Raw genomic sequence first — 24,860 nt, 5'->3', positions numbered from 1 at the left:
TTTTCACATCATTCCACAAGAGTTTGCATCCGTACCCATAGGGGAAACCAACTATAATAGCCTATACGGCCTATAATATTTGGTATCCCCAGTGTTTCTCGGGTTAGAACTTACCAGGATTCAATTTGACTCCGACGTATGTGGGATGGGGAAGCACAGTATTCCAATACCAAATAGCACCCTTCCTTTTGCTTTCCAACATCATTTACTAGGGAGATACTAAATATTATGGGTCACACATTGCCATATCTTGTATCCCCTATGTGTCATGGGTTACCCTTAAGCCATTGACCGATTGAATTTGCCTTCTATTTGATAGCAGACTACAGTATCTTTTCAAATTTTGTACATCATTCTACAAGATTTTGCATCCGTACCCTTAGGGGATACCAACTATAATAGCCTATACTACCTATAATATTTGGTATCCCCAGCGTTTCTCGGGTTAGAAGTTACCAGGATTCAATTTGATCTCGCCTTATGTTGGATGGAGGAGCACAGTGTTTTCATACCAAATAGCACCCTTCCTTTTGCTTTCCAAAATCATTTTCTATGGGGATACCAAATATTATGGCTCACCCACTGTGTAATATATTGTATCCCATATGTTTCATGGGTTACCCTTTAGCCATTGACCAATTGAATTAGCCTTTTATTTGATAGCAGACTACAGTATCTTTTCATATTTGTACATCATTCCACAAGATTTTGCATCCGTACCTTTAGGTGATACCAAATGTAATAGCGAATACAGCCTATAATATTTGGTATCCCCAGTGTTTCTCGAGTTGGAAGTTACCATGATTCAATTTCACATCGCCTTATGTTGGATGGCAGAGCACAGTATTTCTATACCAAATGGCACCCTTCTTTTTGGTTTCCAACATCATTTACTGCCGTGATATCTCTCATCCCCTATATTTCATGGGTTGCCCATGAGCCATTGAATAGTTGAAATTGCCTTTTCTTTGATAGCAGACTACAGTATCTTTTCACATTTGGTACATCATTCCATAAGGTTTTGCATCCGTATCTTTAGGGGATACCAACTATAATACCCTATACGGCCTACAATAATTGGTATCCCCAATGTTTCTCGGCTTAGAAGTTACAAAGATTCATTTTGACTTTGCCTTTTATTTGATAGCGGACTATAGTATCTTTTCACATTTTGTACATCATTCTTCAAGATTTTGCCTCTGGTACCCTTAGGGGATACCAATTATAACAGCTATTATGGCCTATAATATTTGGTATCCCCAGCGTTTCTTGGGTTAGAAGTTACCAGGATTCAATTTGACATCGCATTATGTTGGATGGAGGAGCACAGTATTTGTATACCAAATAGCACCCTTAATTTTGCTTTCCAACATCGTTTCCCATGGGGATACAAAATATTATAGCTCACGCATTGCTGTAATATCTTGTATCCCCTATGTTTCATGGGTTACCCTTTAGTTATTGACTAACTGAAATTGTCTTTAGTTTGATAGCAGACTACAGTATCTTTTCCCAATATGTACATCATTCCACAAGATTTTGCCTACGGTACCCTGAGGTGATACCACTTATAATAGCCTATACAGCCAATAATACTTGGTATTCCAGGCGTTTCTCGGGTTAGAAGTTACCATGATTCAATTTCACATCGCCTTATGTTGGATGGCAGAGCACAGTATTTCTATACCAAATGGCACCCTTCTTTTTGGTTTCCAACATCATTTACTGCCGTGATATCTCTCATCCCCTATATTTCATGGGTTGCCCATGAGCCATTGAATAGTTGAAATTGCCTTTTCTTTGATAGCAGACTACAGTATCTTTTCACATTTGGTACATCATTCCATAAGGTTTTGCATCCGTATCTTTAGGGGATACCAACTATAATACCCTATACGGCCTACAATAATTGGTATCCCCAATGTTTCTCGGCTTAGAAGTTACAAAGATTCATTTTGACTTTGCCTTATGTTAGATGCGGTACCACAGTATTTCTATACAAAATAGAACCCTTTCTTTTGCTTTCCAACATCATTTACTATGGGGATACCAAATATTATGGCTCTTGCATTGCTGTAATATCTCGTATCCCCTATGTTTCATTTGTTACCCTTTAGCCTCTACCCATTGACCAGTTGAAATGCCTTTTGTTTGATTGCAGACTACACTATCTTTTCACATTTTGTAGATCATTCCACAAGATTTTGCATCTTGTACTCTTAGGGGATACCAAATGTAATAGCCTATATGGCCTATAATATTTGGTATCCCCTAGGTTTCTAGGGTTATAACTTACCAGGATTCAATTGGGCATGGGTTTTATTTTGGCTTGGTGAGTACAGTATTTTTCTGCCAACTATCACCCTTCTTATTGCTTTCCAACATAGTTTATTATGGGGGTACCAAATATTATGGTTCATGCACTGCTGTAATATCTTTCATCCCCTATGTTTCATGGGTTAGCCTATAGCCACGGACCCGTTGAAGGTGCCTTTTATTTGATAGCAGACTACAGTATGTTTTCACATTTTAAATCATTGCATAAGATTTTACATCTGGTAGCCTTGGGAGGTACCAAATATAATGTCCTCTACCACCTATAATATTTTGTATTCCCTGTGTTTCTGGACTTAGAAATTACCAGGATTCAATTTGACATAATCTGATGTTGGATGTGTGAGCACAGTATTGTTCTTCCAACTGGCACCCTTCCTTGAGTTTTCCAACACCTTTTACTTCTGGGATACACAGATTACGGCATATGCGTTGCTGTATTATCTTGTATCCCCTGCTTATCAAGGGTTACCTTTTAGCCATTGACCAACTGGAGTTGCCTTTTATTTGATACCAGATTGCAGTCACTTTTTGCAATCATGATTTCATTTCACAATCTTTCAAATGTGTTTCCTTTACGGATACCAAATATGATGGCCTATACAGACTATAGTACTTGGTATTCCCTATGTTTCTCTGGTTAGAACATATCAATATTCATTTTGACATGATCTTATATTGGCCGTGTGAGCACAGTATTTTTCTGCTAACTGACATCTTTCTTTGAGTTTTCCAACATCTCTTACTATGAGGATACTGAATATCATGGCTTATGCAAGGCTGTAATATTTGTATGCCCTACTTTTTATGGGTTACCCTTTATCTATTGAATAACTGAGATTTTTCAAGCCAACTGGCACCCTTCCTTGAGTTTTCTAACTACCTGTTGCTATGGGGATACAACATATTAAAGCTCATACATTGCTGTAATATCTTGTATCCCCTAATATTCAAGGCTTACCTTTTAGCCATTGACCAACTGGAGTTGCCTTTTGGGTGATACAGATTGAAATCTCTTTTCACATTTTTAATTTCATTCCACAAACTTTCACATCCGGTTCCTTTGGGGATACTAGATATAATGGCCCATACGGACTATAATATTTGTTATCCCCTAGGTTTTTAGGGTTATAAATTACAAGGATTCAATTGGGCATGGGTTTTATGTTGGCCTGTTGAGTACAGGATTTTTCTGCCAACTAGCACCCTTTCTTGAATTTTGTAACATTTGCTAGTATGGGGATTCCAAATATTGCAGCTTTTGCATGGGCAATCATATATTGTATCCCATTACTCTTTAGCCATTGAATAACTAAAGTTGTGAGAAGCCGGGTCAATACATGGTGCTCACTAATGTAAGTGTAGCACCCTGCACTAACCTGGGCGACCCTTATGTTGATTTTAGGGGTTTAGATAACCATATAAAGCTCTCTAAGTGGTAGCTGTGGAGAGCAGCCTTCAGGCTTAATCTAGGAGGAGTGCAACACAGCTTGGCTCACCAGTATCTAATAGTTTAGTATAGGCTAAATGAAAAAGAACCACACTGTGTACTTATAAAAATAGATATTTATTAAATCACTCACTAACAGGTTACACTATCTCCCACCCAAAGAATGTAATGCACACAATACTTTGGACATAGAATAGCAGTTAGCACCAACACACAGTGGACCCCAGAAGGGTGACAGACCATATATCAAATTAATGGGAAGTGAACCACGACCTAAGGTGAGACTGGACCCAAGAGACGTAGAAGAGTCAGGGACCCAAGGAACCACCCCAGGTGAGAGTTGAGGAACCCCCCCAACGGTCAGGTAAGAAGGAATACTTGACCATACACTCTATACTGATCAGCGTACGTCGCGGTTGCAGTCTTACCACAAAAGGACGAAAGAGTCTGTTGGAACTCAGAAGTTAGTTCGAAACGAAGAGTACCTAAAAGCATAGGGGACAGAGTCTAGGCCACACCGGGACATCCAAAAGGCACGGAAGAAGGCCACTCGAGTTCAAGAAAGCAAAAGGTGAATGAAGAGGCTTCAAGCTTGTGTACACTGAAGCGATAGCTCTGACTGAGCCACAGCGTCCAACCAACTGCGTCAGCATGGGTCACTTATAGCGGGGACAGATCGTCAACAGGACCTCTCAATGTGTACGACTCTGTTTGGCACAAGTCAGTTAGGGTACCCGGTGATTGAAGCGATGTAGAAACACTGTGCACAGGGGTTTGGTTCCGGGAAGTTCTACGAAGGATACTGGTGTCAACTCGACGGATCGTACAGCTCAGGCCTCGAGGGAATGCAGAATCACCGCCTGTGTTGTAGAGCCTCTTGGAGTCCATGGGAGCCCACGTTCTTGATGCAGTGCCTGGGAAATTCCTTTGGATCTCTTTAGATGTCCACAGGCCCAGGAAAGCACCTGTATGGAGCACGGACACTGATGTTGTAGCGATTAAGCAGGATGATGAGGCCAGAAGTTGACAGAGTCTTCTCCGTTGCAATCTTTGTCCGGAAGCAGAAGGACAATGCGATCAGTTCGGAACAGTCAGCACGACTCGGCCAAGATGTCCAGACGGTCAAAGAAGAAGTGGATTTGAATCTGAATCGAATCCCACAACGAATCTAGGTGCCCTCACACAGGTAAGCCCTTAAGTACCCTAAGGTGAGGGTTAGGATGATTTCAGAGTCCCTCGCCAAGAAGGGGTCAGGCAGTGGGGAGGATACTCCCATGTCCTTTGTCCAGTTTTGCGCCAGAGCGAGTAGCCAACTGTTGCTTGATCTTGTTTGAACTGGAGTATGCAAGGAGGGCCCCAAATGTTGCCTTCTAGCAGACTATGTGACGCTGGCAAGAGCTTCCGCCCCGGCCCAATACACAAAGTCCTGTCTGGGAGGTGGTCACACCTCCCTGCAACAGGAAACCTATTGTCCTACCTTCCCGTGTCCCCTCAGCAGGAGGGCAGAATCATGTCTGTGGTCGGCAGCAGCCCTAGGTTGCTGTCGGGCTCTGTTAGATCAGTCCTGGGAGAATAGAGGGCCTACCGGAGGGGCCCTACTGTGGATGTAATCATACCTCCAACACTACCATGTTTGGCTATGATTCCAACCTGTTTGATACCAAACATGGCAGGTTCGTTCCAGCCAGTTTAGAGAAGGTCATTGCGCAATGACGCAATGCCCCTCTATATGTTATATGCAATTACAACCTGGGAGAATGGACTCCATATGGTGCCGGGGTGTCCTGCTCATGCGGGGCACCCTCACACTTAGAACCAATCACCCTGCCCTCAGGACTGAAATGCCTGCTAGAGGGGTGACTTATGGGTCTCAAGTGCAATGAGCTAGAGATATAACGAAACTTACATCTCTCGTGAGTGGTGCATGCACCAGCTCACACAGGCTGCAATGGCCGGCCTGTAGTGGTGGTTTAGAGGGTCCCCTCTGGGTGGCATAATAGATGCTGCAGCCCATAGGGGACCTTTGGGGTACCCATGCCCAAGACACCTTAGTACCATATACTAGGAACTTACAAGGGTGGCCCAATAGCCAAATAGGGATGTACCGAGGTACTTACCATAACCATTTTGGGGAGATAGCACAGTGATTGGGGTCCTGATTACCTGGATCACAGTCAGACTAGTCAGGAAACAGTTGAACACCAGCAAAAAGGGGAGTGACCATGAAAGCAGATCCTACTTTCCTACAGCAGTTTATAGAATTAAATAAAATATTGATAACATTACACAAGCTTTCACATTCATTTCCTTTGAGGGGGCCCGGCGACAACACATGCAACTCCAGCACTGCACTGCACACACCAGCAGCCCGAACCTTGTAGAGAGTCTGGGGTGACGGTGCACTGTCTAGCTTTCACTTGGGGTTGATACCAATGCTACCATGATTGTGAAGCCCAAAACTGCTAATATCCCCAGCCCAGGCATTGAGGATGCAGCAGACCTTTCCGCCGCCCCCTGATGATGGAGGTGGCACTCTGAGCCACTCTCCACAGTCACTCTGTCCAATTTGAATAGATATTGCACGCAATTCTGGACACAAAAGCTGCTCTGAAAACCAAGGTTGATGCAGTCTCCTTGGATGTGAACCTGCTCTGTATGGATCACAGGAAACTGGTGGACTATGTGGATATGTCAACATTAAACATGATGCAAACCCAACTAAAGGACATGAGGGCTGAGGTGGCCTTTCTACATCGGAGGATACAGAGGGCTGCTCGAGGCATACTAATGTCCACTTCTTGGGATTTCTGGAGTGCTTGGAGAGCCTGAGTATGGAACTCATCCTTGAAAAGTGGTGGATGACCAAAGTGCTGACAGGCAATATACCCACGTTCTTGTCTGTGTTGAAAGCACATTGTCAACCTGGGAGGTCGCCGCCACCAGGGACCCAGCCAAGTCTTGTAATTGCGAAACTACTTAAGTAGAGGGACAGAGACTTGATGCTGCCTATGTTTTGGATGAAAGGTAACTGACACTTTAAGGGCAGCCTCATCACTGCTTACCCAGATTTTACTGTGGAGTTGCAGCATCTTTGCAACTCACATATGATGGTCATGCAACACTTCTGGGAGCTAGGCCTGAAGTATGCTCTTCTTTATCCTGATAAACTTAAGGTGATCGATGATGAGTGAGCCCATTCTTTCTTGACTCCTGGATATGCATATACCTGGTTGCATGCTAAGGGAATTGTGAAACCTACAACCGATGACCGGAACTCTGGTAAATAGCTGACGTTGCAGCTGATGCATAGGAGGAGCGGGGAACCCAGAGCTGCCCCTTCATGGCATAGGCAGCCAGGGAGAGAGCACAGGCAGGGGAAGTGGTGCTGCAATATGGCCAATCAATCAATCAATCAATCGGGCAATTTATAAAGCGCGCTACATACCCGCGAGGGTCTCAAGGCGCTGGGGGGGGGGGGGCTGCAGCTAGTTGTCGAAGAGCCAGGTCTTGAGTAGTCTTCTGAAGGTCTGAGGATCTTCTGTCTGCCGTAGGAGGAGACCGAGGGAATTCCATGTCTTGGCGGCACGGTAGGAGAAGGACCTGCCTCCGGAGGTGGTTCTGTGGATGCGGGGGACGGTGGCTAGAGAGAGATCGGCGGAACGGAGTGTCCTGGTTGGTGCGTAGAATGAGAGTCGGTTGTTGAGGTATACTGGGCCTGTGTTGTGAAGTGCCTTGTGTGCGTGGTCAGGAGCTTGAAGGTGATTCTTCTGTTGATGGGGAGCCAGTGCAGGTTTCTCAGGTAGGGGGTGATGTGGCCTCGGCGGGGGACGTCGAGGATCAGGCGTGCAGAGGCATTCTGGATTCTTTGGAGTCTGCTGAGGAGTTTAGATGGGGCTCCGGCGTAGAGGGCGTTGCCGTAGTCGAGCCTGCTGCTGATGAGGGCGTGGGTGATGGTTTTTTATGTGTCGGTGGGGATCCATCTGTTGATCTTGCGGAGCATGCGGAGGGTGTGGAAGCAGGTTGTGGAGACTGCGTTGATCTGGTTTGTCATGGTGAGCTTCGAGTCGAGGATGACTCCCAGGTTGCGTGCGTGGTTGGTTGGTGTAGGGGCGGTGCCCAGGGAAGTGGGCCACCAGGAGTTGTCCCAGGCTGAGGGGTTGGGTCCTAGGATGTGGATCTTTGTCTTGTCCGTGTTGAGTTTGAGCTGGCTTTCTTCCATCCAGTCGGCGACTGCCTTCATACCGTGGTGGAGGTTGGCTTTGGCAGTGAGGGGGTCGTTGGTGAGGGAGAGGATCAGCTGGGTGTCGTCGGCGTAGTAGATGATGTTGAGGTCATGGAGTCTGGCGATGCGTGCAAGTGGAGCCATGTAGATGTTGAAGAGCGTCGGGCTGAGGGATGATCCTTGTGGGACACCACAGATCGTCCTGGTGACTTTGGATTGGAACGGAGGGAGGCAGACTCTTTGGGTTCTGTCGGAGAGGAAGGAGGTGATACAGTCCAGGGCCTTGTCACGGGTCCCTGCGTCATAGAGGCATGTGTGTAGTGTGTGATGGCAGACGGTGTTGAAGGCGGCGGAGAGGTCCAGGAGGATGAGGGCTGCTGTCTCATCTTTGTCAAGTAGGAGTCTAATGTCGTCTGTGGCGGCGATGAGGGCGGTCTCGGTGCTGCGGTGTTTGCGGAAGCCTGACTGGGAGGGGTCGAGGATGTTGTTGTCTTCTAGGTATCGGGTGAGCTGGGTGTTGGCGATCTTTTCGATGACCTTCGCAGGAAGATGGGCCGGAAGTTCTTTAGGTCGCTCGGGTCCGCCTTGGGTTTTTTCAGTAGGGAGTTAATCTTGGCGTGTTTCCAGCTCTCAGGGAAGGTCACGGTCTTGAATGAGAGGTTGATGATGTTGCACATGTGGGATGCGATGGAGCTGTCGGCCTTGTTGATGATGTGGTGGGGAAGAGGGTTGGTCGGGGCGCCTGAGTGGATGGTACTCATTGTTTTGATCGTGTCCTCAGTAGTGACGCTGGTCCAAGCGGTGAGGCGGTCGTGGTCGGTGGGTATCGATGGGGCCGTGGTGGGGTTGGCGGGGTTCGTCTGAGGGTTGAAGCTGTCGTGAATGTCGGTAATCTTGCGGTGGAAGAAGGCAGCGAGGGCGTCGCACAGGGCTTGTGACGGGGGATGTCGTTGGTGCAGGAGCTGGGGTTGGAGAGGTCCTTCACGATGTTGAAGAGCTCCTTGCTGTTGTGTGCGTTGTTGTCGAGGCGGTTCATGAAGGCGGCCTTCTTGGTGGTCCTGATGAGATGGTGGTGGTTGCGGATGGCGGTTTTGAGAACTGCGTGGTTGTCTAGAGTTTTCTCGTTTTGCCAGGTTTTTTCCAGTCTCCGACAGGTGCCTTTGGAGTCTAGGAGCTCCGGGGTGAACCAGCTGGCTCTCTGTCTGTTATCTCTGTGGGCGTGTTTTCTTGTAGGGGCTAAGGTGTTGGCGCAGTCTTCCATCCAGAGTCTGAGGGTGCGGGCTCCCTCCTCGAGGTCGGTGGGGTTGGTCGGGGGTTGAGTGCGAGGTGTGTTTGCAGTAGTTCCTTGGTGATTTTGCCCCAGTGGTGCCCACCGATCTGTAGGGTGCGGTGATGTGCGACGGGTTTCTGGAAGGTGAAGTGGACGCAGCGGTGGGTGGTCCAGGTGAGTTCGGAGGCGTGGCTGAAGACAATGTGGGGACTGGAGGAGAAGATAGCATCGAGCGTGTGGCCGGCGGTGTGGGTAGGTGTCGTGACGATCTGTGTCAGTCCGAGGGTGGTGAGGTTGTCAATCAGGGTGGAGGAGTTCCTGTCGCTGTTGTTTTCCAGGTGGTAGTTCAGGTCGCCTAGAAGGATGTAGTCGGTGGAGGTCAGGGCGTGCGTGCTGATGAAGTCACCGATGGAGTTGCAGAATTAGGGGCGGGGTCCTGGTGGTCTATAGATGAGGGTGCCTCTCAGGGTGGTCTTGGGGTCCGTGTGGATCTGGAAGTGCATGTGTTCGGCGGCGTTGAGGGTGTCGGCGGTGTTGGTGGAGACCCTGATGGCGTTCTTGTGGAGGATGGCGATTCCTCCGCCAACTCTGTTGGTACAGTCTCTGCGGGTGATCTTGTATCCATCGGGGATGGCCACTGCGATGTCTGGGGCGGAGGCTTCGTTCATCCAGGTCTCGGTCAGGAAGGCGATGTCAGGTGATGTGGAGTCGAGCAGGTCCTAGAGCTCGACGGCGTGTTTGTGAGTGGAGCGTGTTTTAAGCAGGATGCAGTGTAGCTGGTTGGGTTCCGTTGTGGCGGTCGTCTCGGCGTCTACGATGCAGGAGAAGCTGCAGTTCTGACAGGTGAAGGGGCCATGGGTGCGCTTGGGAGTGGCCTTGTGGCAGCTGGAGGGTGATCCAGGGGTCGTGGCGCTGGGCGCGGTCCAGGCGCGGACGGCACAGACGGGCTTGCCTTAGGCGCGCTTTCGGCACGTCAGCGGCGCGCCCGCTGCGCGCGGCCGCCATATATGGCGCGGTGGGGAGGGAGGCTCAGCTGGGAGGCAGGGGAGGAGGAAAGGGACGACGAATGAGGAGCAGGGGGGCGGGGCCGCAGGGGAGCAGCGGCGGGAAGCCTGGAGGCCGGGGAGGGAGGGGGACAGCGGGGAAAGGAGAGGTGGAGCACCGGGGAAGCGGAGCTGGCAGAACGGCAGGGGAAAAGGCCGCAGGCGGTCAGGCAGTCATACAGCAGTCAGGGATATAGAAGAGAAGAGGGGCTGGTCACGAGTAGGCAGGCAGGCAATTAGGCAATCCGGCAGAGAAGCGCAGGCAAGAGCAGAGGTCACAGGAGACAACGGCGGAGCTGCAGAGGGAGGGGAGCGACCTACCAGAGGATCAAGGGTCGCAGAACTCTTTTGAGGGGTTGCAGTCAAACCGTGTCTCTGACAGTCGGATACTAGTGGCTCCATGGCCTCTGCTGGGGCGGGCTCCCAGGAGCCTGAGTTGACGCCATGGCTGGTGGATGATCTGCTATGAGGGGTAGGGTCTTGTTCTTCGCTGTGGGGTGGAGGTTTGTTCTTTGCAGTGTGATAAGTGGTGTGGACTGCTCACTGGTGACTAAGATTGGTCCCCAGAGCAGTAACACAATATATATATCTCTGTTTTATACAAGCAAATTCCTGATCATAAGTCCATGAGAAATTTAAAAATTGATGACATCAAGTGTTGCAGTCTTTATTCTCGTATTCTGTTATGCTCAAGAAGACTTGTTTACACACAAATTCCGTTCTCTGACAATTTATGTGTTAACAAGTCTTCTTGAGAACAACAGTATACAAGAATAATGACTGCGGAATAACACTTGATATCATCAATTTTTCAATATTTCAATTTCTCATGGACTTACGATCAGGAATTTGACTGTATAATACAGATATATATATATTGTGTTACCGCTCAGGGAACCAATCTTTGTCTTTCTTTAGCAATTGCCTGCAATTGTGAATTAACAGCATGGGGTGGTGGCTGTTTTGAGTTCCCTTTTGATGCAACTTTTGTAAATCTGGTCTTAGATATTGAAACCATCAGACTGTGTGCATTAGAGACCTCACTGCTTACTGGTGACTATTGGAAACACCTTGGGGCCTCATGAGAGAGGGTTGGGCAGCCAGCTCATTGGAGACGGCCCATGTGTCCAGGAGCCCTGAACTCTCCAAAGAGGACTTGTATTTTATTACACATTTCTCTGTGGTTGTTGTTAATTCGTTCAATGTTTATGGCTGGTCACTCAGAGGAGTCCTGGTCAGGGAGGTGGGGTTACAAATCTTGTGTTTTCTTTTGACACAGAGATGAAGTTTCCTATATATAATTCAGTGGTATGGCCCTGTACTGTACTGGTCTCCTGATTGTCGATGGGGCATTTGTCGGGACCCGCACACTGGAGTTGTGGGAAATGGGAATCATGCAATACGATGCAGAACTACTTACCACCATACCCGATGGGCACACCTACAGGCCATATGACCGCACACTATATCTTGCTGAACTGGAATGTGAAGGGCATGGCCACTACCACAGAGATGTACTGGGTGCATACATATCTTAAGTGGTGTTGCACACATATAGCTTTTTGCCGGAGATGCATTCGACACAGGCAGACTTATAAAAAGTCCATGCAAAATAGAGGGGGCAGGTGTATAGCACTACGGCATCCCATACGCAAAGGGGTTCATGAGATAGATTGCCCCGGGGGTACCAATTGTGAAAGACATGCACAGAGTTGACACTGAGGATAGGTAGTAGGTGGTGGAAGGACAAATGGGTGGTGCTCCCCTCATGCTGGTGGTTGTTTATGCCCCAACACTATTCACTCTTCCTTTTTTAGGGCTCTTCAACCCAGCTATTTTCCGGGACCCACACAATCCAAACACATCAGGCAGCAACTTTAATTGTGTTCCAGATGTTGCCCAGGGCTGCTCCACCCCTTCGCTGAGCGGCACTATGTGTTTCAGAGTGCCACAATACTTTCAGGACTCGATGGTTAACAAGAGCGTGTTCGATATGTGGCGCTTGCACCATCTGGACACCAGTGGCTTGTTTTATTGCCTGGTCCATGACCTCCAAACTAAACTTGATCATTTTCTCTGCAACGAACCATTGGGCACGAAGATAACTGTGATGGAGTCCTTGGTGCGCACCCTCTCAGATCACTGCCCACTGCTGATGACATTACAGCTCTGGGTATTCCAGACCAAGGTACTTCAGAAGCCCCCTTCAGGGAGGCCCTTTCAATACTAATTACACAATATTTCGAACTTAACACAGGCACCACCCCCTCCAGGGTGCTGAAGTGGGATTTCCACAAGGTGGTCATCAGAAGGCAATGCATTGCCACTACGTCAGGGGGTACGTAAGGCCCTGCACACGAAGCTTCTGGACATGGAGCGGGAGTTGACACTACTTGAGACCAAGGTGTCATGGTGGGCCGATAGAACGGAAAGACACAAGCAGCTGAGAAAGAGTCACAGGGATCTAGATGCGCAGTAGGGGAAACATGACCATTGCCCTTCTCCATGCGAAAGGGAGCGTTCGGACAGGCTATTGGCATGGCTTGTTAAGAGTGCCAGGCATACCCATCAGTAGGAGCAATCAAGTTGGGGGGGGTGGCATGGTGGTTAATACACAAGTGGCCATTATTGCCGCTTTTGTAAAGTACTATCACTCCCTGTATGCAGCTGTAGACAGCCCTCGTTAACCGAATGAAAGGGTTTCTTCATGGGCTACTGTTACCCTGATTCATTCCACTCTAATGAGCTGAACTGGATGAACCCCTTCAGATTTATATGATACGGGTGGCTATAACCCAAATTGCATGAAATAAAACTCTATGTACGGATGGAGTTACGCTAGAATATTATGCCACCTTCAGTGCACACCTTTCCCAGATTCTCTTTGAAGTTTTTGAATAAGCTAGAAAGAAGGGTCAGCTCCCAGACTCGCTCCGTAAAATGCTGATAGAAGTGTCAAAACCAGTCCAGGATCCCCCCCCCCCGAAGTACCCTGATATTGGCCATTCACCCTATTAAATGTAGACTATAAGATATTAGGGAAGGGCCTTGCTAATTGGCTGTTTCTAACACCCTAGCGTAAGTAGATCAATGTGGGTTTATTCCAGAATGCAATTCTTTTCGCAACATACGATGACCACTTCATCTGATGAAATCTGCCTTAAGTGAGACGGGGGAATAGTTGGTGGTGTCGCGTGACTTAGATAAGGAGTATGACATACTGGGGTGGGATTACCTTCTGGCAACTCTGGAGGAAATCGGCTTCAGGTCGGTGTACCTTAATTAGATATGCACCCTCTATAAGAACCCGATAGTACAGTTGATATCTGACAGCTTTGACATACATAGCTGCACCAGTGAGGGTTGCCACCTATCCCTGTTGATTGATTTGTATCCTGACCATGGAGCCCCAGGCCTGCTGCTAGAGCTTGCAAGTGCAGCTTTGGGGTCTCCAAGTACGTGACAAGCACCATCTCATCTCTTTATAAGCACATGATGACCCTATCTATCTGTATGATGCCACTGTCACACTTACAGCCCTCATGGAGACCCTGGAGGAATTTGCAATAGTATCAGGCTTAAGATTGCATTGGTCTAAGTCTTGCCTGTTCCGCCTCTCTCCAGTTCATGAGTATAACAGGAAGGCCCTGCTACGGTTTGGGCTGGAATAGCACCTTGACATGCTGAAGTACTTAGGTGTACAGATCTACCATTTGGATAATGACTTGTGGAGGGCAACGTTAACATGGGTAGGGTCCCAAACTATATCTGTAAATCCCTCCCTTATGGTTGTCCTTGCAGCTGTCCCCGCTGGGCTGGCGGGTAATCGTCAAAATGCTTATCTTATCATGACTCCTGTATTCTTTGCAGCGTTACCACTTTCCCTCACCAAGCGCTTCATTCAGGACCTCCATGGTCTCCTGCTGGAGCTGATATGGAGCTCAGGCAGGAGACAGGTGGTGCTCTTCATATTCTAGTGCCTGCTTCATGAGGGTGGTTTAAATTATGAGTTGTACTATGCAGCAGCTCAGCTGCAGTGGCCGATGTGCTGGCTGGGCACAGCCCCTTGACCGGAGAGAGCAACTATTTACAGGCTCCTTAGTTGGACACATATATATGTGGCTGTTGGACCCCAGGGCTCGCCCACCACATGAGACGCATCAAATAAAGATAGGCCATGTGTGCTGGCATGCATACGAGCAAGGCAACGGGTCCCATCCTCCATACTCCCCACTGATCCCACTTTGACAGTTGTTGGCACTCCAGGAGGTGACCCAACAACACCACAACATGTCGCCTTGGAGAGAGGCAGAGATTGACCAAATGGGTGACTTTTTCATTGTGACTGCACTAATCCCCTTTTGGAGATTATGGACACGTATGGCATTGTGGCAGGCCATTTCCTGATATATCATGGCAGACAGCATGTGATCACTACACTACACCAACACTGCACCGAATCCTGTCCCAAAGAAAAATATTATGGCCCTTAATGTTGCATTGCACTCGTCCCATTGTGAGTCGTATGACAGGGCTAAAGACCGATGAATGGCGGACCTCGAGATGCAATTCACAGACAGTCTCTGGACCCAGGTGTTACAACATGTAAAGGGGGTTTCACGTAATCCACACTTCTATTACACACAATTTAACTATTTGCATCAGGGACACCTCACACCGAAACGCATCAAGCACCTGTTTCCTGCAGCATCCTCTGCATGCCCTAGATGTAGAGCAGATGAGGAAGGTTTTTGACCACATGGTCTGGGAGCACCGGGTGAAGGAGCGGCCCTGGAGAGAAGTCACAGAATTACTTCCACTTTGCTAGAGCACTTGGTCCTGCTGATCCTGGAATCATGCCTACTAGATCTTAGACCCAAGACTAAGAGAGATAAGTACTTTCATTGATTCCTTGACCTAGCCATAATACTCTTCAAACGGCAAATCATCATGTCCTGGAAGGCTCATACAGCCACCGATACACCCTGTTGGCTCTCCACATTGCTCAAATGGGCAAAAGCTGACCTGGATGTCCTTACATTGGCACGTAGACATGGAGGGGGGATTCTAGAGATGGGTGCTGGGATACCTATATCAGAAACTTAGAGGCAAAAAAGTACGCACGTCCACCCTGAACCCTGACCACTACCCTAGGTCCTTCTGTCCCATCCTACAACTCATACGATGAGCCATGCCAGCACATGAGATAGCGGGACCATGCCCCTATAAGGACTCCACATAGGTAATACAGCCACACCAACACTGCCCCTTACAACCGTGGGTGTGGTTCTCAGGCCCCCCAGAATTGTTGTCCTTGCTCGGAGTGACCACTGGCACTGGCCTGCAGGATCTTATATCTCCATGTGTGGATTATCCTGTACTGGCGCGTACACGTTCCTGGGTGTCCTTCCAAATCATGTTGTACCCCCAGGGACTATTGCCACGATACACCATACTGCCACCCATGTCAATACAGGGGCCTTCTTCATTATGACATGCTACCACACCTGAGATTTGAGGTGTGACATGTCTAGGCTATTATGACAAACACAAGGAAATGACTAATGAGCATGGAACATTTTCAGACACTCAGTCCCAGTCACAGATCTGGGTTGAATTCATCATCGTTCTTTAGCTCATTTTCCCACCTCAGTTCAGACCCAGGCATGTGCAAATCAGTCTTGACCCTGTTCCTCCTGGGAACAGTCCAGCCCAAACTGCCAAGCCGGGTCTTCCCTGGACCGGAAGCAAGCATCCTGGGACTGGTTTTGTGGTAGGAACTGGGGTGGCGAAGTTAGCTAAAGAACGATGATAGATTCAACCCAGATCTGTGACTGGGAGTGAGTGTCTGAAAAGGTTCAGCGCTCAGTCTATCATCTCCTTATGTTTGCTTTAGGCTATTGTGACTCCACCGTTTACATTTGTTAATTTTGTTTGATGTGATATCGTTTGTGAGTGGCACTTTGGAATTGTCACCATTATGGTTTTTTGTTTCTTTTTCTACTTGTGCTAAGACCAATAAAGAAATTTGTAAAAACAAAAAAAAGGTTATGTTCTCAGTGAGTCCTTGAAGTCCCACAATCTTGCCACTGGGTGGATCAGTCCTTAAAGAGGACCATCAAATCACTTCAATAACTTAAGTCTTGTTTCCATTTTTTAGGTGTAGGTGTAGGTGTTGGACCTTTCATCCATCACACTGCAGTTTCACACTTTGCCAGCACTCAACTGGGTGGTCTACCTTTCTCCAGTCTATTGCCCTGAGTTTTGGGAGTGTGCTGTATCCTAAAACCTTACACTACAAAAACACTCCCACTGATTGTGTGGATTGGGAATGCTGTTCAAATGCAGCTAATCTCATTTATATGCCTAACGTCATTGCAGTGAAGGCTCTCTTTAATAGAACAATACATAGTAATAGGCAAAATACATAAAAGAACAAGTTCCAAATATGCAGGAAAATCAGTAAGAACTCAGACAGCATCACTAGTAGCATAGGAAAGACTTCTGACTCACCCCCAAAATCGGGCATTTATGTATGAAATCGCCTTATGGAACAGTATGAAAACTGCTGAATCATGGTGCGAGGAAGACAATACACGTTCAACAAATCAGAATACAGGCTTTAAAAACATCGTACAGCCTGACTACCTAAGCACTAACCTACTATGTGAATAATGAATACTCCCTAACCCTGCCTATTGTCATCCGGAGGTGTCAGAACAAACTAGTTACTGAAACAACAGTAACCATTGTGAATAAATGCAAGCTAGTATTGAAAATCAATTGAGGCCTAGTTAGCCCGGATGCCACACTCTAACAGGTCATATCAAATCGTTTCAAATGCAATAGCATCAGGTCAGTGTAAATGTGTAAATTTGAGTGCTGATTAAGATTATCCAGATTGTTAATAATGCACAATTATTTATTAATACACGATTCCTCAGCTTGCTTGCTAAGAATCTCCTTTCGTGCTCTGCAACCTCCATGTAATTGCTTAATGGTTCATTCAATCAGTAAAGTGTGGCATCATTATGATCCTGTGTTTAATCTTTTCCAGCTACCTATGATAATTTTTAAGTCATGTTAATCATTATCACAGCAATTTCAATGTCTTCGCTTCCTTTGCTAAGCCCTTACCTACAACATACACTTTAAAGGCCTACCAAAATGTAGTTATCCGCAGCACAGAGACCAGGTTGAGGTCCGAGTGTTCAGTGATTGCTTTATGCTGTTCATTTCTGAAAGAGACATCTAATTAGAATTCTGGTTTAGATCTCCATGTTCCAGTATGTCAGGTACCTTACTTACAGTCCTGTAATTAGGGAGTTTTCTGATAAGGATCTGCGTGGAATGCAAGGGTGCCCAATCTAGGACATCAGGCCCATGAACACCAGCCGATAGTCTATTCTTCAGTTTGCATCGTGCACTGTAGGTTAATAATTATATTGTACTGTGGTTGGATGCTGTGGTAACTAGAGATCCAAAAAGTCACTGTGTTAGACCTTGCATCTTTTGGCGTGTTTCCCCAGGGTTTTTGCTTTCTGACCTCCCGGTTTTGACTCTGTTTTTGCTGGTTTTATGTCTCTGGGCACTTTCTCCCTTCTGTTCAGTGTTAAAGTGCAATTGCTCCTGTTGTAAAATGTGTTATATATTGGTGTTTCCATGATTGGCATATTTTGTTCACTAGTATGTCCGTAGTAAAGTGTACTAAGAGTACCAAGGCCTGTAAATCAAATGCTGCTAGTGGGCCTGCAGCACTGATTGTGCCACCCACCGAAGCAGCCCTGAAAGGGGGTCTCAGACCTGCCACTCAGTTGTCTGCACGCTGTTTTTAACTGATATGTTGACATGGCAAGTGCACCAACTTGCCAGGCCCTAATCTTCCCTTTTCATACATGTATGTCACCCCTAAGGTAGGCCCAAGGTACCCCTGTGAGCAGGGTGCAGTGTATGTTAAAGGTAGGACATGTACTGGTGTGTGTGACATGTCCTGGTGGTGGATTACAGTGTGTTTCGTTTTTCCCCGCTGCAAGGCTATCTGTCCCATAGGAAAGAATGGGAGTTTTACTTATAACATCCTATAAGCATAACTTGCCATTAAGAAAAGATAGGGAAATGGAGTTTAGTATGCCTGGACTCTTGAGTGTAAAAACACATCTTTTAGTAAAGATTTTTATGTTCTGTGTTTGAAACTACCACTTTTAGAAAGTAAGTATTTTCTTGCTTAGCCATCATATGTGCCTCTGCTGGGTTAGTGGATTGACTGTCTGGCTTTGGAGTGACAGGGGCTGGGGATGTGCATTCTCTTCAGACAGCTACTGGGGAGTCAAGGGGTGTCCTGCCTTTCCTGGATGAGTTTGGGCTGGGCTGAATAGACCTGGGCTGCTTTTAAAGTAGTGGGAAGAGATTCCCTTGCACCTCAGTGGGCCTGGTCTGCTTTAGACAATGCTGTCTACGCCTCCTGATGGGAAGCTGGGCCAGAGAGGACCAAACTGGTTTGGACTAGGCCCAGATACTCTCTGCCTGAGAGAGCAAAGGAATTTTGAGTACAAATACTGGGGCCCAGACTTTAGAACTCACTGGAATCAAGGAGCCTGCCAGGAAGAAGAGCTGGAAGAGCTGCCATGAGGAGTACTGCCTCTTTGCAGTGTTGTTGCTTTGTTGGGTTGGCCTGCAGTTGCTGCCTCTGCCTTGGGCAGTGAAAGGACTGGACAGAACTTTCTTTACTTGTGCTCAGTATCTCCAAGGGCTTGAAGTAGAGCTTGCCTTCTGTTCTGAAGTCTCAGGGACTGCAAAGACTTCACCGACCTTGGGGTACCGCTTCTGTACCAGTTGACACAGAGAAGGGAAAAGCAACTCACTCCATCGCTGGCTCCGTGTCCTTAGAGCACTACAGAAGGCACTGCCGCATCTCGCACCGCAACACTGGTCTTACTGAGGATTACACCACCAAGCTGCTCCTTTCACCATGAATTGTGGGCACCGCCCTCCACACCGCCTCACTTTACTTCGCCGCCCTTGCTGCCTCCTGACTTCTAAACCGTGAATGTATCGTGGCTGGGGGCACCGCTCGTAAAAAGTAGACTCATTATTGTTTTTTCAGTGTCACAATGTCAGAACTGAAGCATTTGCAATGTTATCTACAACGAAGGTGTAGTTGGTGCTTATTTATCATATGCAAATAAGAACCATTGACAAAGTCAAACGTCCTGGCTTGTTGTAGGTGTAATGTTACTTGTTGTATTAGAGGGATCTGAATTTTCTCTAGTGGAAGTTTGAAGGTGGCGCAAAGGGTAATATGCCTGCTGCATAGAATGTGTACCATGCAGATCACAAAGTGCATAGAATGAAAATTGGTTAGCGGGTTACTACTTTTGTCAGAGAGGTAATTTTGTTACTTGCAGTTTATACATTAAAATCCTTATATAGAACAGTAAACTATTAACTGTCATCAAAGAACTTCATGCACACTGCAAGGTATAGATTATAGCGCTATGATTTTTTTCCCCAGCCATTCATTATCCTAATGTTGGAAATAGGGTTAATTTGGGTATAAAGCAATTCTTATTAAAGAGAAATCCTAACCATGATGTTACATTTTAAATTCTGGGCTTGTGCTTCTCCAGACAAAGCACTCTTAAACTATGCTGCCTATGAGTATGAATGACATGTTACTCCTATACCTGGCAGTCCTCAGTCATATGTAACATTTATTATACACTGATTTGGAGACCTATGATTCATTGTCTCTGTTCAATATGTGTGCAATGTAAAGTACACCCTACACTGGTATGAGAGGCGCTATAAATCAAATTAAATACATCTCAGAGAGAGTGGTAATGAAGACCTTGAGGGACACTGTTAAGGAGTAATTGTGAGGGAATCACTGGCAGGGTTGCCATTCGGGGCGCCAACAAACATTGTCACACGGGGCACCAGCAGCGCTAAGGCTGGGTTACTGGTGCACATAGCCTTTTCTGCAGCACACAGAGACCTTACAGTGCCACACACAGAGGAAAAAAGTTAGAGGGAACATTGATTGCAAGATGTAGTTTCTGTGGCCGTTACATATCAAAGTGGTCCCTTGAATTACCTGGTTCATTTACTGATGGGATGGCTGGCAATCTGAAAGAGCTTTTACTCAAGGTTGTCGAGTTCCTTCTTAATTCAAGGTTGACAACATTACTTAGGTAGATCCTGTCAATCAGTTTTTCACTTATATTTTTAGATTACGTGTCATACTCCAAGGAACTTAAATTACTCCTATTCCACAGAAATTGGCCCACTGGTAGATTTTTGCAAGTGCCCAAGGATGGAAAGAGAGACAGTAAAGTAAGACATTCCTGAATTTTTGAAATGTAAAGTGGTTTGCAAGACTCAATCTTCTGGTTTGATTACTAGGTCAATAAGTGTTGCATATGTGTTACTGTGCGACAATGTAAAGTTTAAGTCTCTTGAGGACAGGAATTTATCTGGTCTGGTTTCATGCAAGAACTCCTCTGATTTTTTTATGACACCTTTGGGGGAGTTTAGAAGTTTTTCAAACCGTTTTCTCTGAGCAGGCAGACTGAACAAGTGGAATACTTATGTTCACAAATTGGCTACATTTTTGCTCACCCCCAGTCATGGTACCAGTAGCCATATCCACCCAACTGGATATTTCCAGGGAGCAGGGACTACCCTAGCAAGTAAGGCTAAGAGCAGCAGATGCACTTTATAAACTGTCTCTATGTGTAGCTCCTGCTTTGTTCTTTGATGGGATGCCACACAAACAAAAAGCATTTTGCTTCAGCATAGTGGATTGTTGATTAGTGGGTTAAACCCGAATCAAAGATCCCAGGTCTACGTTTTTCATAATAGCATGCACCATTAAACATAGTATGTGCTATGTGCATCAGCAAGCTCTTCCCTGACTTTGTGTGACTTAACATATTTCAGCCTCTTTCTCACCACCGAGGCCCACGTTGCCACATGAGGACCTTGTTTTACATCAACAGCATCACTGATAGACCCACTCTATCACTGTGTCAGGAGGTGCCGGCAAGCACAACTTGGTTGTCTCAACCTCAGTCCTTTGTACCACATCCTTGCTTGCTGTTCCACCTACTGGAATCTAGAATTTCTTTTCCACACACAATTTGTTTGAAAGTCAATAGAAAACTTCACAAAGTTGCACAATTGGATGCTTTCTAGAGGTTTGCATGCAAAATCTGTTATGGTATGTGGATTTGTATGGTGCAACTAATCACTCATGAGGGTCTCCAGGTGCTTGAGCAGGCATGTAGGCATTAGACTAATGGTGTTGGGTGTTCGGCCCACAGAATTTATTGATGAGTCAGGCTTCATGTGTAATTCAAGGAGCTCCTAATGTTTTACGGGAGATCCTGAATGCGATATAGTAAAATGCTCGGCCTCCTGTTCTGCTTTTGTTGATGTGGGGTATGTGTGTGAGTTAGAGTGATGCTAAGCATATGTGTCTGGTGTTTTGGTGGAAATAAATGTGGTTGTTCAGGTATGTTAGTCTAGTGTTGTGCAGTGCCTTGTATGCGTGCATGAGAAGTTTGAAATGACTGCATATGCGGCTGGAGAGCCAGTGGAGCCCTCCAAGATGTGGTGAAATGTGGATGTGTCGTGGGAGGTCAATAATGAGTCTTGTTGCAGTGTTCTAGATAGTCTAGAGTCAGTGGAGGAGATTGTTAGAGAGCCTGGTGTAGAGTGCAATGCTGTAGTCTAATCTGCTTGTCACGAGGGCTTGCGTGACGGTGTGTTTGGTATGCAGGGCCATTTGGAGATCTTGTGGAGCATGTGGAGAATAAGGAAGAAGGAGCTGACTGTGTTGGCATGTGCTGTCATGTTGAGCTTGTTGTACAGATAAATTCCCAAGTTTCTGATGTGGTAGGTTGGTGCAGGTCTGAGCTATGATGGGTACCAGGTGGAGTCTCAAGGAGAGTTTTTGTTTCAGTAGTTCAGCACTTCCGTCTTGTCGCAGTTGAGTTTCAGGCAGTTGGATGCCACCTAGTGTGCTACGTTGATCACGCAGTAGGAGATGTTGGCTCTGATGGACTTTTCTGTCAGAGAAAGGATGAGTTGGGTGTCATCAGTGTAGGATATGAGGGAGATGCCTTGTGATCTGATGATGTTGGAGAGTGGTGTCATGTAGATTTTCAACAGGGTTGGGCTAAGGGATGAGCCCTGATGGTGCAGATCAGGTTCTTGGATTCTGATGTGTAGGGTGGTAGTCTGACCCACTATATTCTTCTAGTGAGGAAAGAGCTTATCCAGTTGGGGGCCGGTCATTTTTGCCTCCATTGTGCGGTTTTCTGATGAAGGTATGGTGGGACACTGTATCAAAGGCAGCAGATGGGTTGAGTAAGATGAGGGCTGTGGTCACTCCATTGTCCAGTGTGATGCAAATCTGGCCTGTAGCCATGATGAGTGGCATTCCTGTGCTGTGGTTGCTACAGAATGCTGATTGGGTGTGGTCCAGTAGGTCGTGGAGTTCAAGATAGTTGGCCAATGGTTTTTTGAGGAGGGCTTGGCCGCCCAATGTTTCCAGTCTTCTGGGAAGGTGGCAATTTGATGGAGGTGTTGATGATGTGGGTGAGGGTGTTGATGATTGGGGGTCGTCCCACGCTGTAGATGTGATGGGAGTATGGGTCCGTTGGGGCACCTAAGTGTACTTTTTTAATGATCGCTGTGGTATCTTCTTCAGTGATTGTTTTCCATTCATTCAGGTGTTTGTCTCAGTTGGTGGTGTTCCGGTTGACAATGAGATCTTTGAGGTCTGATTGTTGTTCAAAGTTGCTGTAGATCTTTTCTATTTTGCTGTAGAAGAAGTTCAAATGGTTGTTGCAGTATTTCTTTGATGTTGTGATGGTGTGGGCTATGACCAGGGCGGTGGTGAATTCTTTGACAATCGAGAAGATCTCCTTTCAGCTGTTGGAGCTAGCCTCTATGCAAATCAAATCAAATCAGTCTTTATTGCGATTTTTTCATTCATTAAAGACACAACAAATCAGTACAGTGCAAACCTACACAAATGCATATAATATATTTGCAAAGTGCTAAAAAGTACTTTTTTAAGTTCATAAATTGCTAAAATATTAAAACCAGTAACAAAGGATAGATTAAAAAAGTTTTAATTATGGTTGTGTGTCACAGACTTTTCCACAGTGATATATTGTGAGTGACCTGGGTGATACACATTTCCAAATGCTCATTTCCATGATTGAGTGAACTAGAAGACGGCATCTTTTCCAACAATGCCGGTTTGGATATGCTGGAAGTGCTACCCCTCTCATGGTCTGATCATGCGGCCATTCTTTTCTCTCTCCGCCTAGGATCCGGGAATCCTGCTGCAGTTATACCAAGGGAAAAGATTGCTGTCAGGGTCTGGAAAAATATAAATGGGGAGGAGATGGGGAAGTTCTTGACATCAAATGTGCCCAAATTTTCAGCAAATGTTGATAAGGCAGAGGAATTGTACACAAGGTGGATTGAGAACGCCTGTGATAAATTTGCGCCGATAAAATCTTTTACTCCCAGGAGAGCGTAGCCATTGGCACCTTGGTATTCCGACCTTCTGCAAAAACATAAAACAGAGTGTAAGAGGCTTGAGAGGATCTGGAGAAGGGGTTATTGTCCAACCAACAAAGAAAAATACAAAGGAAGTCTTATTCTCTATAGGCAACAGATTCTGGAGGCCAAAAGGCCTATTTTGTTGAGCAAATGAGAGGGTGAATTCCTCTTCTAGAGAACTCTTCAGGACCATTACCAGACTGACAATTCCAACTAAGCCCTGCACGCATAGCAGTGCAGCTCTGTGTGAGTCTCTGGCCTCGTCCTTCAGGAATACGGTTGAAGGGATTTTCTCCTCCTTTTCCAAAACCCACGGAGAGGCGGTGGTAGCAGCAACCAGTATTGGACAAAAAACTAGGGAGCTCCAGGATAGTCTAGATCGGTTTAATCCTTTACAATGCTCAGAGGTTTTAAACCTACTGTGTACAGTTCGGTCTGGCTCTCCCAATGATCCTTGTCCACCTGCAGTTCTTAAAATCTGCCCCGAGGTTATCACCTCCACTCTTATACCCATGCTCAACATGATCATGGACTTGAGTGAGTACCCCAGGAAGTGGAAATCCGCTTCGATACTCCCCCTTTTTAAAAAAACCAGCCTGGATGCTAAGGATCCCAATAGTTATAGACCAATATCCCGTCTTCCATTTACGGTTAAGATACTAGAGAAGGCCATCAATCAACAACTTAGCTTGTTCTTTCAGAAGACCAATGCCCTAGACCCTACGCAATTTGGGTTTCGTGCAGGTCACAGCACGGAACTAGCCCTTATCAAGGCCACGGAAAAGGTCAGAGCAGCACTGGACCAGGGAGGGGCTGCTGTGCTGATTCTGTTGGATTTGTCGGCAGCCTTCGACACGGTCCATCATGGAGTGTTGATGGACCGGTTGGCGGGGCAGGGCTTGGAGTCTCCTTAAGTCCTTTTTGACCGACAGAACTCAGACAGTAGACCTGGGGGTGGATAAA

The 24,860-nt window shown here is 46.6% G+C and overlaps 1 protein-coding gene across 2 annotated transcripts in view; it reads right to left on the bottom strand.

The window, feature by feature from the left end:
* The window catches only part of LOC144799873 (uncharacterized), a 434,568-nt gene that overhangs the window by 156,729 nt on the left and 252,979 nt on the right, over positions 1-24,860 (bottom strand). Inside the window, exon 9 of one of the 2 annotated variants that reach the window (XM_078671474.1) lies at positions 23,488-23,901. The exons of the other annotated variant lie outside the window; for it this stretch is intronic. Coding sequence (XP_078527600.1) covers positions 23,628-23,901 — 274 coding nt within the window. The 3' untranslated portion in view covers positions 23,488-23,627. Of the gene's footprint in view, positions 1-23,487; positions 23,902-24,860 lie in introns of those variants that run through there. 2 annotated transcript variants of the gene reach the window in all.

Source organism: Lissotriton helveticus, chromosome 12 (genome assembly GCF_964261635.1).
Source record: "Lissotriton helveticus chromosome 12, aLisHel1.1, whole genome shotgun sequence".
NCBI classification, from domain to species: Eukaryota; Metazoa; Chordata; class Amphibia; order Caudata; family Salamandridae; genus Lissotriton; species Lissotriton helveticus.
Note: the sequence above shows the minus strand (reverse complement) of the source record. Positions and strands in the feature narration are given on the sequence as shown.